The 18,200-nt window shown below is 32.8% G+C and overlaps 1 protein-coding gene across 1 annotated transcript in view; it reads right to left on the reverse strand.

Moving 5' to 3' along the window:
* Window positions 1-18,200, reverse strand: part of LOC111047153 (inositol 1,4,5-trisphosphate receptor) — a 129,873-nt gene that overhangs the window by 71,256 nt on the left and 40,417 nt on the right. Inside the window, exons 10-19 of the mRNA XM_039441868.1 lie at window positions 13,294-13,454; window positions 10,960-11,064; window positions 10,152-10,359; window positions 8,551-8,852; window positions 7,846-7,942; window positions 6,241-6,416; window positions 5,700-5,855; window positions 4,403-4,553; window positions 3,217-3,364; window positions 1,356-1,370 (exon numbers count right to left, since the gene is read on the reverse strand). Of these exons, the coding sequence (XP_039297802.1) occupies window positions 1,356-1,370; window positions 3,217-3,364; window positions 4,403-4,553; window positions 5,700-5,855; window positions 6,241-6,416; window positions 7,846-7,942; window positions 8,551-8,852; window positions 10,152-10,359; window positions 10,960-11,064; window positions 13,294-13,454 (1,519 nt within the window). The remainder of the gene's footprint in view (window positions 1-1,355; window positions 1,371-3,216; window positions 3,365-4,402; window positions 4,554-5,699; window positions 5,856-6,240; window positions 6,417-7,845; window positions 7,943-8,550; window positions 8,853-10,151; window positions 10,360-10,959; window positions 11,065-13,293; window positions 13,455-18,200) is intronic.

Here is an 18,200-nt window from a genome sequence, read left to right on the forward strand (position 1 = left end):
ATGTCATGTACATTTGAGTTTCAGACATTTCCGATTCCGCATTCCCACCTCAGCTATTGGAAGCTATTATTGTCCCTGTGTGCAGTGTGCTTAACCTTAAGTCACCAATAAGGTAGATAGAAATTAGTTTGAGTAAGAAGATTGAGGCACGGTGCACAAAAGCCGATTAAAATTTGATCGTGATTAATTTCACAAGAACCAACCAGAGAAGGCGTTTTTGAATAGACTCTGATTGGTTCTTGGAAATGATGAGATTAAAATTTAATTTTGGGCAACCGGCACTAAGAGAGGAAAAGATCGATAGAGTATGCGAAGATAAATTCGTCTAATACTACAGGACCTAGGGCGAATCAGTCAAATTAAGAGTGAATAAATGTTACTATGTATACCATTAACTGGTGAGTAACTGATTTCAAAAAATATTTGAGTTACTCCGATAAATGTTACTTCAAATTGTGACCAATAAAATCACATGAATGTAATATTCATGCTAATAATTGATATTTGAAAAAATGACAAATATTTTACAATAAGCAACATTTGATGGAAATCCCTATCGAATTTCACTACAGTGAAATTCCGTCACAATGAGTTAAATCGTCAATAAAGGCAAGAATTAACTAAATTGTCTCACATCAAAAATCTTTAATCCATCATAACTTCGTTTGTGAGACGATATTGTTGCATTAGGGCTCATTCTGGATTCTTGTGTAACTAACCTTTATTCAATAAAATGAATAAGTAACTAATGAGAACATAAAATTCATGGTTTGGTGTAATGTGGAGAGTGTATCCGAAATAGGATTAACTCTTTTTTATGTTGATATACTTTTCAACCATCTTTCAGTTTACTATTTGATAAAAGACATATTTCAATATCATAAAATGATTAGCTGTATCTCAAGAGGAGTAGTAGGCTATTTTTTTAGATATTGATGATTAACTAGCATTTCAATTATATTTGTTACTCTTGGAAAAGTAATGATGAAAAAGTGTTGGATGAACATGTTTGCTAGAACTTTACAAAAAAAAATATACTGATCAATCAACAATCAATTTCAATAGCAAGAGAAAGATCATTCACATATGAAAACATAACATAAATTCTGCTGAAACTGAAAATGGAACAAAAATGTATAATAATTATTTCTGACTCGCTCGTAAAGTTTTCTAGTGGGAGTAATCAATAATTAACATCATGCACTTCATGGCAATATCTAACACTAGTAGTAATGATAAAGTGTGCAAATATTGGTTGAGTGCTAAAAGAAAAGTATATAATTATAAAAAACATTACAAGAAACTAAATAAAATACATCGTAAATTCGTTCCAGAAAACTACAAAAGTTACTTACTCTTTTCTGTCAAGCCTGGAATCAAGACAAATTATTGAGTATAGAGCAAGAAGCAAACATGTATCAAGTATTTTGGCTTTTCAAACAGTATGGAATACAAATGAAAAAATACGTGTGATTAAACAACTTCTAACTTTGTTGAAGGCGAAGGTAAAGTGTTGGACAGCACAATGCATACGGCGTGAATGTCACAGAATCTGTCAGAGGAAATGAAAATGAAGGTGAAATTTCCTATTTCGAATAAATGAGTTTGCACCGCAGGAAAAAAGCATGATTGGAGTGATTTTATTTTCTGTACTAAGATAAATTTAATAATCATTACTATACACAGTACGAAACATTATGTGACAAGTAAGTCATACAACTTATATACGGCGAGGTGGAACTACCCTTGGGTCTCCCCACCATTGGAAGCCATACGCTAATAATAATTATAATAAAATCAATTAACAATAAAAATTGAATCTGTGATAGTGATTTCCAACAGCTATTTTTGACTAAATGTTTTTAACCATCTAAAGAACAAATGCATCTTATCTGTGCTTTGATCCCTTGCTCATTGTATTGAAGCAGTGTGATAAACTTAAAATGGTAAAACACTTATTGACATGGGCTGCATTTAAATTAATAAAACAAAATAAATCTTATAGCACCCTTTATTCTTAAAAAACTTTAAAATAGTTGAACAACTAGTTTCGGTTTACACCATCTTCAAATTATAAAACATTTTGAAGTAACAAATGTATATGATACCAAATTTATTGATAAGATGATATATAAGCAAAAATATAAACAAATTGATAGAAATTCAGAAAATAGGGAATATATTTGTGTTCCATACAACACTATTCTCAAATAAGGCAATTAGGAAGACGTTCGCAAAAAATTTTTATTTGGGATACAAAACAACAAATAATGCTTTTGATTTAATAAAGAAGATTTCTAATAAAAAAATACAACAGGAACAATTTAAAAAATCAGGCGTTTATAAACTGGAATGTAGTAATTGTGAAAAATTTTACATTGGTCAGACACGTAGATGTTTTCAAAAAAGGTTCAATGAACATATTCAGGCTTTAAATTCAAAAAAATACTACTAAAAAATCAGCGTTTGCTGAGCATTTAATTGAGAATAATCATAATTATATCAATATAAATTCTAATAAGAAAATATTAAGCATTGGTAGTGAAAGTAATAAATTGAATGTAAAAGAAGAATTTTATATCTATAAAACTGCAAAATTGAATAGGAATAATTTAATAAATATAATCCAATTTGACTTAAATAATCCTATTTTTGATAAAATTAAAAGTGAATAAATAAAATTTTAGATTTTAAAATATGAATTTAAATTTAATAACGTTTACCAGAAATAATTAGTCATATGAATTTAAACACATGTTCGTTTTATATCAATTAGTAAACAGTTATTGAATTTTATTTTATTTTAGAACCTGAAGATGGTGTAAACCGAAACTAGTTGTTCAACTATTTTTAAGTTTTTTAAGAATAAAGGGTGCTATAAGATTTATTTTGTTTTATCAACTTAAAATGGTTTATGCTTAATGTACAGTTTTGAGGGGGAAAGTCTGTACAAGTCAAACAATAATTTTTTCCTGTAGAGCTTTTCTGGATTTTGGATCATAACAGTTGAAATTATCTAATATTTTATTGATCAAGATAGTTCATATCAATAAATTCTACTTTCCATTATTTATCATTCCATCAGTTATATTAATTACTATCATTTTAGAATACTACCAATGCTGACTTTGAACGATAGAGATTTCAACAGTTCAGATCATACTTCTTTAAATCAGTTGATGGAATTTCCTAGAGGTGATAATGACAAGCACTCACAATGTATTTCTCCGGTTGGAATTTTTCCTTTGATAAAATCATTCTCAGACACGCAATCAAGTATGCTGAGTAGTGTTTTTGTGAGACGCAGCAGATCGCTGAAGCTGTAGAACCCAAAGTAAATCAAATCTCTTGCAAGTTTCACCACCTAAAAAATTTCAATAAATCAAACATTGAGATGTAGATCACAATTAAAATTTTCTTTTCAAATAATGATCATAAGAATTTTCAGCCAATCTAAAAATTCTAGACGAATCTAGCCATCACTACAACATGAAAAACTGTTATGATCGTTCAAAGAACAAATATCTAAGTTTCCGATGACAAAAGAAATCTAAAATATATCTTAATTTGTATATTTTTTTAGAAATTATGTGAAATGAACTTAGTTTATTGATAGTTCTACTTCCCATTCACCTACGATTTTGGAATGAGACCAATAATGTCACAAACCCGAATCAATGTTCAAGAATGAAGAATACTCGACGTTTTAAACTGCAATTACAGCCAGAATTGTTTGATGGGGCCTAAAAAATTGCCTACAATAATAATCCGACATGTTTTTGAACAATACGAACATTACTAATGGGTGTTTCACAACCCAAAGTTCAAGACGATAGGCGAATTTTAGACACCAAAACTTTAATATTGGCAAGAGTCTTTCATTAGTGATGTTTCAGCTGTCGTTTTGTTACCTTCTGTCAGAAATAGTTTTGCCAAGGATGAACGCGTGTTTGTTTGTAAATTTTACAAATCTGGGAAGATAAATTATGAATAAGAGTTTCCCTAAATTGCAGTTCCTGATAAGTCGACCATAATGCGGTTGATTAATAAATTTCTTACAACTGGTAGTACGCAAGATGATAAGAAGCTCACTCGCCTGTCAATAGAGTTAATCGTGAAAGTTAAGAGCAATCGTTTGTTGCAGTCACCTAATAAGACTCACTGAGAAGGTTTTCATCACAAGCTGAGGTGACATCAACTACTTCAGTCATAAAAAATCATGTATTTACATACTAACATAATTTTTTGCAATATGTAACTATACTGCAATATAGTTCATATTAATTTATAGTGCAATAAATTTTGTCATTTTACATTCAACTGTGGGTTGCGTCGGTCGAGATTCGTGAAGAATCCTATAGAATAGTAATAGAGGAGATAAGGAAATAAATAGTGGGCTTACTTCGAATGTCAGTTTGTTTTGGTACTGGTCCGCGAAAGTCCACATTTTGGCCACAACATTGCACAGGTAGTCTTCGACAAAAAGTATAGTTGAGTTGAATCTAGCATGTACTGCTTTCTTATTTTGATCAGGCTGATGATTTCTGTCATAGCTGTAATCATGTTCAAACATTTTCACATACATGATTAAAGGAAAGAACAACAACTGAGTTGCTAAAAACAAATATAATATAATTTGCCCATTACTAATATTATACTTATGTATGTACTATTAGTATAGACTTATTGTTGAATAAATTTTAGTATTATTGAATATAATAATACAAAAATTTATTCAACAATAATACGATACTAAAAGATATAAGCATAATATTAGTGAGAAATTATACCTACATAGATGTTAAACATGTACGTAATTTTGTGTAAAAATAAATCAAACACTAGATTTGTATGCTAACTATGAAAACCTTGTCAATTGTAAGGAGTGAGAACGAAGTCTCAAACCTAAGGAGCTTATTTCGACTTTATTCAATTAACATTTTTCAAAATTTGGGTAGAAAAGGTTTAGACAAATTATCTACTTATTATTGCACGTATGCTCAGCACAAACAAGGGTTACACGATTTTCTATTTATATTTTTATATTGTCTTTTCAACCGTATTTTATGATATGTCAGTAGCAGGCACAAATTAATTCAATTCAACTTTCCTTAATGACATTTAAATAAACCTAGCAAATAACTCATGCTTTGCACTGGGGAAAATTTTATGCTATAAAATGCAATCTCCTTATGTCCAGGAAACAAACAAAAATTATACAACTATTTTGTCAAAATTACGTGTATAATCTACATTAAAGTTGAAAATTCTCAGCAAAAAAAATGAGTTTGATTGGTCTCTAAATCAAACCTTTGATTCATGAGCCGCGCCTGCGACTAATTATCCTATGGCATCCATCACTTGGAGAAAGCTCTGTTTGGTTGGGCTTTTATTGTTGCGTAAACTTTGAATCACAAATTTGATAAAGTTGTTTTAATTATTAAAATAAAATTAATTGATTAATAGCAATGAGAATAAGCCTATATCCATCCTCGGTAAATTTATGTAAAATTGCAAGTTAATCAGTTCATTATTTCATAAGTGATAATGTGTCAATCGTGTATTTCCTATCCCATACATGTACTGTATAATACAAATCGTTTCTTTATTAATAGGATAATTTCGAAGAAATAATAATTCATGCTAAACAAAAAACAAATGCCGAAGGAAAAGCATGAGAATTGAGTAAACAAACTTACTCATTGATTGACATCTTTGAAGGTATTTCAGACCACAACCGTGCATATTTGACTGGCGTCACTGGTTCTTGTGGGTCTCTATCAACGTGTAAATGCAACATCAAGCGACAAAATGATGCTCGCAGTTCATATGAAACACTCTCATCTGCCATGCATCTGTAAAACGATAAATAAAGAGTAGACGAAAAATACTACTATTGATACAGAATCTGTTATATAGAATACGGAATCTGTTCGCCACAATCATATCTGTTGAATTTCCCCGCACTCAATGAAATATGGGATGATGACTGTAGTTCGAGCAAAACATTTATAGAAAACTTCTAAACCTGTCACTCTGTCGCAGCATGTTGGTGATCCATCATTCTTTTCCTACAGTTAATTTTTAAACACCATTTTTTGTAAACTTGTTGAAATTGGCTTGATGAATGAATGTTATATCTCTCTAAGTATAAATTACGACATTTATCCAGTAATACGTTTAAAAAAATATGCATCATTGCAGCATTCGGATAGTTTTAATCATAATATTTGCACTTACTTGAGAATGAGATCAATATCAAGATGTGGAGATAGATTGTTGAGTGCTAGATACTGTCTATTGAGGCACATATTCGAGAATAGATTCAGTTGATGTCTATAGTAATCGAGGAGAGCTTGCTCTTGTTGGCCTCCCAGTTTCGAGTCACCGGAAAGAACAACCAAACAACGAGACATCTACAAACAAATAAATGATCAAGTTATTACGTAATAGATTCAAAAATAATAAAACAACATGGAACTACCATGACGCAGGTACGTTTTCAGTCTGGATACAAACAACTGAATATCATGTGTGTCCTTGAACATATTTATGAAAAAGTTATGTTATTACGCTTAAAGAGTAGTATACATAGAGCTAACTTAGCACTAAGCATTATTTACTACATAGAATGCGAAAGGAGTCAGAGAATTCCTGAAGTGTTTTAAACCCAGTTAGTGAGAATATGATGGCTTATTATGTATTAACAGCGTGAAACGCAAATTTATTGCATAAGCAAAACAGTTTTTGCGAAAGCAATAGAGAAGTTTTACGCTCGAGTTACATACATTTTTTTTTCTACAACATTTTTTCAATGCAGTATGGGACTAAAAACAATAAAATACACAATACAGGTTGTTTCCGAACTTTCTACAAATATTCTAAGGCATTGTTCTTGGGTAAGAAACATATCTGAATATCATTTTTCTATAACTGTGCGTAAAGAAAGAATACAGCTTATTTCTGAGGAGAATCTACTTTTTCGCTCGCTAACCATCCGCGCATGCGCAGTAGATTTACTTTACGCTCCCAAATCATTCGCGCATGCGCAGAAGAGTTTCTTTACGCTCCCTAATCAGCTGATTGTAAGCAGTTCGCCAAAAAGTCAGATCTTAACCTAAAAAGTCGGTAATTGTAACTCCGCCGATATAAGTAATTTAACAGGTTTGGGCAGTTGTAGAAAAAATTTTGTATGTAATTCGCGCGTAATGATTCTTTATCGCTCTTGCAAAATTATCACGCTCCGCTTCGCGTCGCGTGATAACTGTTTTGCGCGAGCGATAAAGTCGCACATTACGCTCTTAATACATAGACTCTATTTCAAACTGTCCGGAAGTCCTAAGTTACTCACACAGCAGCCATTTTGTTCACTATTTTATTCCAAACTTTGAAAAATCATTTATAACAACTAGACAGAGCTAGAAGAAAATGATGACGATTCAAATGCATAAAACAAAATGGCGGCCACTTAAAATGTTATTTCTCACTATTTTATTCCAAACTTTGAAAAATCATTTATAACAACTAGACAGAGCTAGAAGAAAATGATGACGATTCAAATGCATAAAACAAAATGGCGGCCGCTTAAAATGTTATTTCTTAAATAACCAAAAACCGTCGATTTAAAAAAAAAGTATTACAAGTAAATCTGATTACAAATCAATTGACACATAATTTTTAAAAATTGAACGAATATTATGTGAGATATGGCAGCTTTAGTGAGGTTTGTTGCAGTGCAGTTGCAGAAAGATTTCCAATTCCATTACTATAATAATAAAGAATTTTATATTATTGACAAGATCAAAAACATGTGGTAGGAATAAAAGTAACTGAAGTAAATGTTACCTTCCTGTTATTCCAAAGAAGAAATACTTCTTCGACAGTTTGATCAGTGTCTTCAATATCAGATCCCTCGACTCCAACCACATTCGATTTCATCATTCTGCAAATCAATTGAAATACATAGTACAATCATCAACTGCTAAAATTCCAAATTCAATACAATCTAGAATTTTCAAGTTAAAATTTGAAATTCTACAGCATATGATGAGCATGATTAAAGGGTGTGTGTAGGCTATTCCTGATTGTAAAATTTATTGTTTAATTGAATTTTTCATTAAATGCAAGGGTAGGCCCACACGGAGAGTGAACTCAGATGTATGCAGCAGATTGCGGCGCTAAAATTGACAAAATGGAATATAAGGGACCAGACGCGCTGCAAATAGCCGCACATTTTATTTACAGTAAATAAACTTAATCAAACTTTTTCGTGGACTTGAAGTTGATTATTGTATAACTTGAAAACGTTCCAACAAACTAAATAATTGAACACGTGATCTTTCATGTTAAGCTATTATATTCTGCAAATATAACTTATATAATAAAATGTAATTCTACAGGGCATTATAAACTGAATTCATAAGAATATATTAATATATTCTTCTATGAATAGTATTAACAAATGTTAAATACTGTTGGAAAAATGACTACATCATAGTTATTGAAAAAATTGACGAATTTCTAACATCTTACTAACCAAGTTTGACTTACCTTGTTTCAATAAGAATGTCAGAGTTTTTGGCACTTAGAACACTTTTACAAATCAGTTCCTGCGTTATGGCAATGGCTTTTTTATTTGATATGCACAAATCCGAGAGGTAGTCAAGAAATCGAGATTCCCAATTGTGCATATTTTTCCTGACTAGGCCCACAAATGTTTCGATCTCAGCTGCAGTTATGTGTTTTTCGAGTAGTTTTCTATTATTGTGAAGAAGAGCTGTGATTGTATCTTCTGCAAGAATGTCCAAACCGATTTGCTTCTGCATAAAGCCAAAGTGTTTCGCTATATATTCCTGAAAATGACGCAATTCACTGAAACGTATCTAAAAATGGAAGGTTAATTTCTCAAAAATGCTAATGGCTCTCTTCACCTCTCCATTATCAAAAGTTGTATATAAAAAAGGGAATGAGACCTGTCAGTTACCTCCTGAATCATCGAAGAAATGACATGTTCATTAAATATTTGAGCTCTATTCAGTCAATTGAACAGAAATTCATATTTAACCGCCAAAAATGACATCTTCTAGCCTAATCAATGACATGAGAGCCAATCAAAAAGTCTAGGTATGGCTGCAATGCAATAATCATCATTTCATTGTATTTAAATTCAACTGGATTTTCGTATGAAATATTAAATAAATCTATATTGGAAAATTTTTCAGATATTATTGTTGATTGGACTTTTTTTGAATATTGATAGAATTATTTTCATGCTTGAAAGTTTGGTATTTATCATTCTAAAATTACTTTAGATTCGACTATCAATATTTTATCTAATGATATTATTAGTAATCATCATAAATAAAAAAATCAAGATAATCAGCTTTAAGAGGTGTTGAAGAAATCCATAGGCTAATACAAAACAATGCAAATCAAGAGATTTAAATAAATTTTATGAGATTTGATTACTCAACATGATCCAGGGCAAAAGATTCAAAACACTTGAGAGTATTTAAAACACAGGGACAGTTCATTCTACTGCCTTAATGGAGCATGTAGCGAGAGTGAATCATATTATAGGTATATTATTATTGTTTCCTATATTTTAAAACATACTTTCTATGAAACAGGTCCCACATCTTCAAATAATATATTGATAGATTGATGTTTCAATTCTAGTTTTGGAGCTGATAAACTGTATTCTGAAATATGAAAAGATTGCTGAATCAAATCTGGAATAAATTTATTTTATAGATGAATTCGAAAGGTAAAGCTTGATACAGATCAAGGCATTAATATAGTATCTGGATAATCTTGCTGAATGAATCGAAGAATACGATAGGTATTGCAATCAATGGACATTATGTAAAAATGAGACATTCTAATGAGATATTCTAGTTCACGTGACATTTTCCAATTCATTTCATTCTAAAATAATAAGAAGGTAAATGAGAGAGATTGAGAGAGAGTTTGAACAATAATTGGAAAGATCAAATTTTAAAATGAAATTACAACATTTTATTCATCACTATCAGGTAACCCTTGCTAGTGTTAATTTCTTGTAACCCTTGCAGGTAACAAGATTGCTAATGAAAATTTAGAACCAATTCATTTCAAAAATGAACCAGAAAGAAAAAATTAATAAAGACTACCTGATTTTTTCGATAATCTTGCTGACTTAATCGAAGAATCCGATAGCATAGTCTGAACATATATTTATAGGCTGCATGTCTGGGATCACTAAGCTCTTCGATACGAAGGAAAGGTCCTTCACCCTCGGTGGATTCCATGAATGGTGCTTGAAGAATTTTGAACAGCTGTTTCAGAATGTACTGTTCCCTCAAAAGTTTCTGTCGATCCCTGAAAATAACGAGAAAATGAATTGGGCAAATAACACAAGAAAAACTGTCAAATTATCATTTTCCTCTAATCATCAGGATGTTATGTCTTGAGATGACAACGAGGAACCCGAAATAAGCACTGTTATAGAAAATGTAATATGTATTACAGTTAGTAGTGTTATTAAATGGTGATAAACGGATTAATTAAAAGTGATAAGGCTTTTACAAGAAATAAAAGCTCCATTTATTTATACGGAGTATGAATTATTATTCTGTTTTCAAATAATACTTTTTGTAATAAATCTCAATTTCAATTCTACAAAAAAGACTACTAGTGAGTCATGTGTACATGATTGGGTGAAGGTAGAATTGGGTTTTAAAACTTCTTTGGATTATTTACAATATACAGAATAACTATAATCAAACATATATAAACCATTATCCTTCAATATACAATGTTTTTGATAAACTTACAAAATAATTCAATGACCACGCAAAACGTTTGAATACCAGAGGCTCAATCATAACTCAAATGTATATTGATAATGATGATTCAATGGAAAAAAAATTGGAAATAACATAAATTATATAAATATTACTTAAATATAAGTGCAATTACCTGTTTGGATTTGCTACACTTAATTCTAATGCCTCGGCTTTGCTTTGCTCACTTTCCAGACCAGCGATGAAATAAACGATATCTTGAAGCAAACTGGTTACAGCCCTGTCCAACAAAACAAGCATTATACTAATGTAGTTAAAATATTTATCAATGTCAGACAAAAGCTTTAATTTACTCATTTTTATAATAACATTAAATGATTAATAGAAGGAGAAAAAATAAACTCTGATTATGGGAGTGAATTTGTGACGGAACAGATTCGATACAATTATTCATTATTGAGGTAATTTTCTGTGTAATTACTTTGCAATAAGTAAGTTGGTTTCCTTACCTACTCTACAGTTATTATTGAAATAATTAGAATTATTTCATGATATCCAACGTCCTTATCTTACTTATTGCTGTCTGACTCGACTAGTAGCCTTTTTATCAGATTTAATCAAGTCTGTCCCAGAAGTCAGATGAGCGGGATTGCGGTGATCACCTCCGGCTGCGCTGATTATTTTCTCTCACTCCTCACCCTCTGACTAGTTCCTCTAGTCGACTCAATGCAGAAATTGGAGAGCTTCGACAGCTTTCGTAGTGCGAACATCTCCGAGACCTTCGCGTCACTCTGCTCAACGGCAGCGGGGAGCGCCCTATTCTGCCCAATCCGGTAGGGTTACTTCTCCACTTAATGTGTACTATACGTTACGACGTCGTCTTCCTTCGATTTCTTCGCGACGACTTCGAACGCGTTCTTAAGCCATCTCAAGACTCAGTCCCTTTTACTTCGCGACGACTTCAAACGCGTTCTTAAGCCATCTCAAGACTCAGTCCCTTTTACTTCGCGACGACTTCAAACGCGTTCTTAAGCCATCTCAAGACTCAGTCCCTTTTACTTCGCGACGACTTCAAACGCGTTCTTAAGCCATCTCAAGACTCAGTCCCTTTTACTTCGCGACGACTTCAAACGCGTTCTTAAGCCATCTCAAGACTCAGTCCCTTTTACTTCGCGACGACTTCGAACGCGTTCTTAAGCTGTTTTCCACCCTACGCAGTTTTCAGGCAAACGGATATTATCCTCCTTTGTACCTCAATCCAGGGCTCGCAGTTTTCAGACTGCCCACCGACATCACGCAGTTTTTAAACTACCTTAAAAAGACAACAAGTTGTTGTGAACAGCTAGCTCCCAAACTGTAGGGCCCGCCGCAAAGTAGACCCACGCTAATCCACGTCACTCCAACCCACGCCGTGGGATGTTTTGTAAACCATTGCTATAGTAAACGCAAATTGGTGAGGCGAGTGATGGTGGCACCATCGCTGAGTGAAATTGGTAAATTTCAAGCTTTAAATTGCATATGTTATACTAAATATTGGAGATGTGTCAATCTTATGTCAATTTTAAAATCAGGTTTTATTTATGTTTAAGAGAAAAACAAACAAATACTCGTCACTTGTACAATTGCAATGGTTTAGTGAAGGCTTGAATTGGTGCTTGAAATGTTGATGTCCATTCCAAATTATTCAGTTAGAATAAAATGTATGACTGAATTTGAAAAATCTTGAAAAAAAATAGTTTTTATGAGAACACGAAGCAGAGACAAACTGTTTGAACTTTTTTTACTGCTTAAAATTTACCAATTTCACTCATAGATGTAGCCACCATCACCCGCCTCTCCAATTTGAATTTTCTATAGCAATGGTTTACAAAATATCCTTTGGCGTGGGTTAGAGTAGCGTGGATTAGCATGGGTCTACTTTGCGGCGGGCCTTAACCCTATCTAATATCTCCCCACTTTACCCACCCTAATCATCCTGTACCCTAGAACCCGTGCCTCTTAGCTACTGGTAGCCGTGCCTCACACGCACGTCCGGATAAGTCAACACACACGGCGTCTCCAGTTACATGACACTACGAGAACAGTAGGACCTCTATCCCCATCTGCAACTTCGCTAACGCCCCCCGATCCTACCGCGTCTGGGTCTAGTCTACCAAGAGCGACTCTTGGTGAATTTCCAGGTACCTTGGAGGGTGATCCAAGGCTATCTGGCACTACATTAAATATATTAGTGTATTAATAGTAAGCAAAAATACTCAACATTAGTATTTTTCGGGAGTTGATTATTGGAAAAAGGGCATATGTGAAGACATCCCTTCTGAAACATTTATATTCAGCTTCAAATTAATTCACTTGACCCGGCACCTATTCTTATTGAATTTCCTTGTCATAGAGTAGAATAAAAGTTGCTACATATCATTTTTTATATATATTATCGTATTCGTCTATATTAGAATATGTGTCGGCCCGAAACTATATGGACTAAGGAATACTTTAATATGAAATTTACCTTCTCTCGTTGTGTGAAATCGTTCCTTTTTCCAATTTAGTGGAATTGGCTGCAAGCACTTTGCATGCGTCATTGGCAAAGTCTAGATCTCTCACTTCAGTTGGAGAAACCGATATCAGAGCAAACGCTTCCTTATCCTCTTTGATTGGAGCACATCCAACCTGAAATCACAAAATACAAGATATTTTTAGAAAATAATTGCGTCAAAAGAAAAATGTTTTCTCTAGAAAAATAATCAAGCGATAATACCTAATAAGAAATTGTCAAGTACTAATAAATTAACTGGATATTCTTACAAACCCAAATTCACTGGGAATAAGCAAAAGATCATACACATGTCAGTTAGAGTGTTGAATTGACTGAAATGCATTATAGCATTTAAACTGACATTCAGACACATGCCATCATTCTATTCGCGTCCATACAATTCAATGTTCAAAGGTGTTAATAAGTTATGAAAAATATTCAACTTGAAATTTTGGCATGGCTGGGACAAGAAAAGCTAAAAGTTCTAAAAGGAAGTTCAATAAAAGTACAATTGAGAAATAATATTTATATGTTCTTATAACAATTTGATTGAATTAAAGTGCAAGAGCTATTCAAGTGCAAAATCAATGTCTTCTCCTTCATTTTTATTTTAACGTGTACAGAAATAGGTTATGTAAGAACTTGTCCAATTTTCAAGATAAAAGTATGAAAGATAAAAATTTTTAATTAGTATGATCTTGAAAAAGAATAAAATATTGAATTCAATACTGAATAAGAATAAAATATTGCAATCAATTACAGATTGATAAATATTGAGTTATTCAAAAAAATATTAATTTATTCTTCTCAAAAACCAACTAAATAGGAAAATTGTTTTGAATATAGAATAAATTAGTACCCTTTTTGTTTTTCAGACACAACTGAACTCTAAATTGATAAAAAAAAATTATTAGGTTTTTGTTTATAATGTGTTTGCTGTTACGTTTTTCAGACACAACTTAGGGCCGGTTTCCGAGCTCGGGATTTAGCTAAGTCCTAGGCTTTAAACAGCTGCAGTCAGAAAATTAGCTTTCCAAAACGGGGCTTAGTTGCAGCTTTTATAACATTAGTCGTAGTTTTTATTTTCTCATTTCTATAATTGGAAACGTTTTTCCTTGACGAAATTAGACATTCCTAAATAATTCAAAATAGCTGAAACTTTACACAATTTTCTCTTTATTTTATTTTGTGTTCAATTTTCTAGTTTTTCGAAATTTAATTCAAACGTGACTATGACAATGCCTGCGACTACGCCCCGTTTTGGAAAGCTAATTTTCTGACTCCAGCTGTTTAAAGCCTAGGACTTAGCTAAATCCCGAGCTCGGAAACCGGCCCTAAGTTGTGTCTGGAAAAACATAACAGAAAACATTATAAACAAAAACCTAATAAAGAATGTTTATTAATTTTTATAATTGATGGCTAGGTCAGCTATAGAATTATCAAGTATCCCTATACAAATTCAGTAGCAATTCAGAAGTCGTAGAGAGAACATCGTTTTAATTGTTCGTCGTAGTTTAGTGTAGTCAGCAAATTTTTGTGTGAGTGTACAAAAATTTCGTCAGTAGTGATAATTAGGTCAGAGCATTGAACTGTGTACAACGTTAAATATTGTAAATTCGATATGAAATGGGATCGCCAGAAAAACTTTCTCAGTTTCTAGCATCGGAGTTTGAGGAAAGTGAAAATACTAGATGTGAAAGTGATAATCCTCAAAAATCAATGGAGCCCAATAAAGATAATAATTTGGTTAACCAACTTTGGACTCTAAAGGCATCTTTTGAAGATTGGGGCACAAAGCTGTATGATAAGAAAAAAATATGTCAAGCAGACTATAAAGAATTTCTTGTGCTTTGTGAGAGTCTTGCAGTAATCACAGGGAAAACCGAAGTGAGCAGTGAGGGAAACGCGCAAAATACAAAGGTAGATGAAAGACTTAACATGATTGAAAAACAAATTGAGAAGCTTTCATCAAGTCTGATAGTTTCAACTCCAATCAAGAAGCCTAGCTACGCCGAGATGGTCCAACTACCCAAGAAGAAAGAAGAAAAGAAGCCAGGAGAAACAAAGGAGAAATCCAGTGAGCAGAGGAGCCGGCCGGTTCCTAAGGATAAGACTATCCTAATAAAGCCGAAGGAGATCCAGGGAACGGAAAAACAGACCAGCGAGAACCTGAAAAAAGTTATTAAAAAAACTATGTCTATCGAGAACTCTTTGAAAGTTAAAAAAGCAATCAATGTGAATGGCGGAGGAGTACTTCTTGTGATGGACTCTAGTGTAGATAAAAATAAAATTTTTAGCGATTCTACGCTACAAGATGCTAAATTCGAGGTAAGTGAGCCACCTAAAATTAAACCTAAATTGGTAATATACAATGTCCCTGCCGAGTGGAGTCAAGAAGAAATAGTTAGCGATATTTTCAATAGGAACTTTCAAGATTATATTTCACTTGAGAAATTCAGAAATTCTTTTAAACCAATTTTCAAGATAGGCCAAAAGATAGGAAGCAGGTTAACTGGGTTGTAGAATGCGCAGCAGATATTAGAAATAAATTAAAAAATATGAGAAGAGTATTTATAGACTGGTCATCAAGCAATGTAAAAGACTTTGTATCAGTAAGTAGGTGTTTCAAATGCAATGGACTTGGCCACATCGGACGTTTCTGTTCCCAGGAACACAACACATGCAGCCACTGTGCAGAGACCAATCATGATATCAAGTCGTGTCCAAATCTAAATAAACAACCAGTATGTATAAACTGTAAAAAACGTAACAATCCAGCTAACCACAAAGTAAGTGACAAAAACTGTCCGGAGTATGAAAAGGCGCTGAGGAAGGTTGTTGAAAAGACCGACTATGGGTATTAAAAAGATTTTTCTCGGTGCCTTGCAACACTTCAGTAAACAGAAAGTTTCTATTGTTACACAAAATAATATTACCAATAAGAATATATGTGAAACACTAGATACATTTAAAATGTTCAACATGACTGTTAAAACCCCAAAAAGTAGAATCAATCTTGTTTATAATTATGGTGAATATGTAGATTTAGTTATCTCGTTTGCATGTAAAGAAGGAGACAGCATGATGTTATCTAAGGGGCTTTCAAAATTCTTACAATGCTCCAAAATTGATTTTAACGAATGGTTACAACTTCCTAACACTGAGGTAAAATATGTTAAGGCCTTTTCTGTAGAATCTCACTGTCCTGTATTCATTGTAGAAACAAGCAAACAAGCTCAACTAAGATTTAATAATATGCTTGCTCTACTTAACAGGTGGAGTTTGGATAATTACCCTTTAGTAATAGGAATTGATATTTTTAACTATTCAATTCAAGATAATATACCGTCAATAAGTATGCTGAGTTCTGTCCTTGAAAATGAAGCCCTTCGCTTTGTATTTTATAATCAAGGGATTAGAAATATTGATTACTTGGAAATACCCAGTCAATTTAATAACAGCGATACTGAGTATCCTGCTGGTTTATTTGAGGGTATGTCAAAGTACGAAAGATATATTAATACAATGATAGACCTGCGTAATCTCCTTGAAAAGGCGGATGCTGAAAATGCGAAAATATATAAAGAAGTTCTCAATAGTATATACAAAGACGTAACGAACAAAACAATTGATGCTGTGAAGAGAAAAAATATGAACATATTTGATAATGATATGAAGAAATTTTTATTCAAAACAAACACTTTTTACAGAATGGGGTATAGTCTAGAAGAAGGAGGCAAATATGTTGAATTCCTAGAAGCCGAAAATAAGTTCAAAACCACTGAAAAATACATATTAGTCACTAAAGATACAGAACTTATGCTGGATGGCGAGCTAATAACTAAAATAAATAAAATACACATCAACAAGCCTCTATTCCCACAAGTCAGTTGGATAGAAGGAGTACCTGGCTGTGGAAAATCTACATATATCATAAGAGAACACACGCCAGGAAAAGATCTAGTATTAACTCAAACTAGAGCAAGCATTAAAGATATAAGAGAATCAGTCTCAAGACGTTACACAAAAGAGAACTTATCTATCCAGCTTAAATTAGATTATAGGACAGTAGCATCCTACATAATTAATAATTCGGGCAAAAAATATGAAAAAGTTTACATTGATGAGGGACTAATGATGCATGCGGGATACATCGGATTTATTGCAGAATTGAGTGGAGCAACGGAAATTATAGTAGTAGGTGACTCCAACCAGATACCTTACATAGAAAGATCTCCAGTAGTTACCAAGTGGAACAAAATTTCAGATTTCTGTGAGCCTGAGGAATATATAACAATGACTAAGCGGTGTCCTGTAGATGTCTGTTTTGCCCTTCAATCATTCTACCACGAAATCAGCACAAAAAAACCCCAAATAAAATCTATACTTCCAACTTTCAAAAACGGCGAAACTCATCAGCTAAAGGAAGATACTCTGATACTGACATTTACGCAAAAAGAGAAACAAATTCTAAGTAATTCAATGAAAAAAATATAAGTCTCAAAGAATTAACACAATTCAAGAAGCACAGGGGCTCACATCAAAGAATGTAGTATTAGTAAGAATTGACACAAGAGACAATACAATTTATAACAGTGTGCCGCAAGCTATTGTTGCAATATCCAGGCATACAGAAAGTTTCAGGTATCTAACAACAGGCTACAATGATGCAGTTCAGGACATAATTGATAGAGTGAAGGACAGGACAGGAGAAGAGCTTTTGTCATGGAATCGAGAAAGGTTGTTGAAAGGAGAAGCTAATACTAACAAAATTGATCATGGCTGATATCGATGAAATCCTTACATCACTGGAAACTGATAACTTCACTCCAGAAATCGATGACTACATTAATTTTGTTCCTTCCATAAATGGAAAAAAT

This window comes from Nilaparvata lugens, chromosome X, assembly GCF_014356525.2.
Source record: "Nilaparvata lugens isolate BPH chromosome X, ASM1435652v1, whole genome shotgun sequence".
In the NCBI taxonomy this organism is placed as follows: domain Eukaryota; kingdom Metazoa; phylum Arthropoda; class Insecta; order Hemiptera; family Delphacidae; genus Nilaparvata; species Nilaparvata lugens.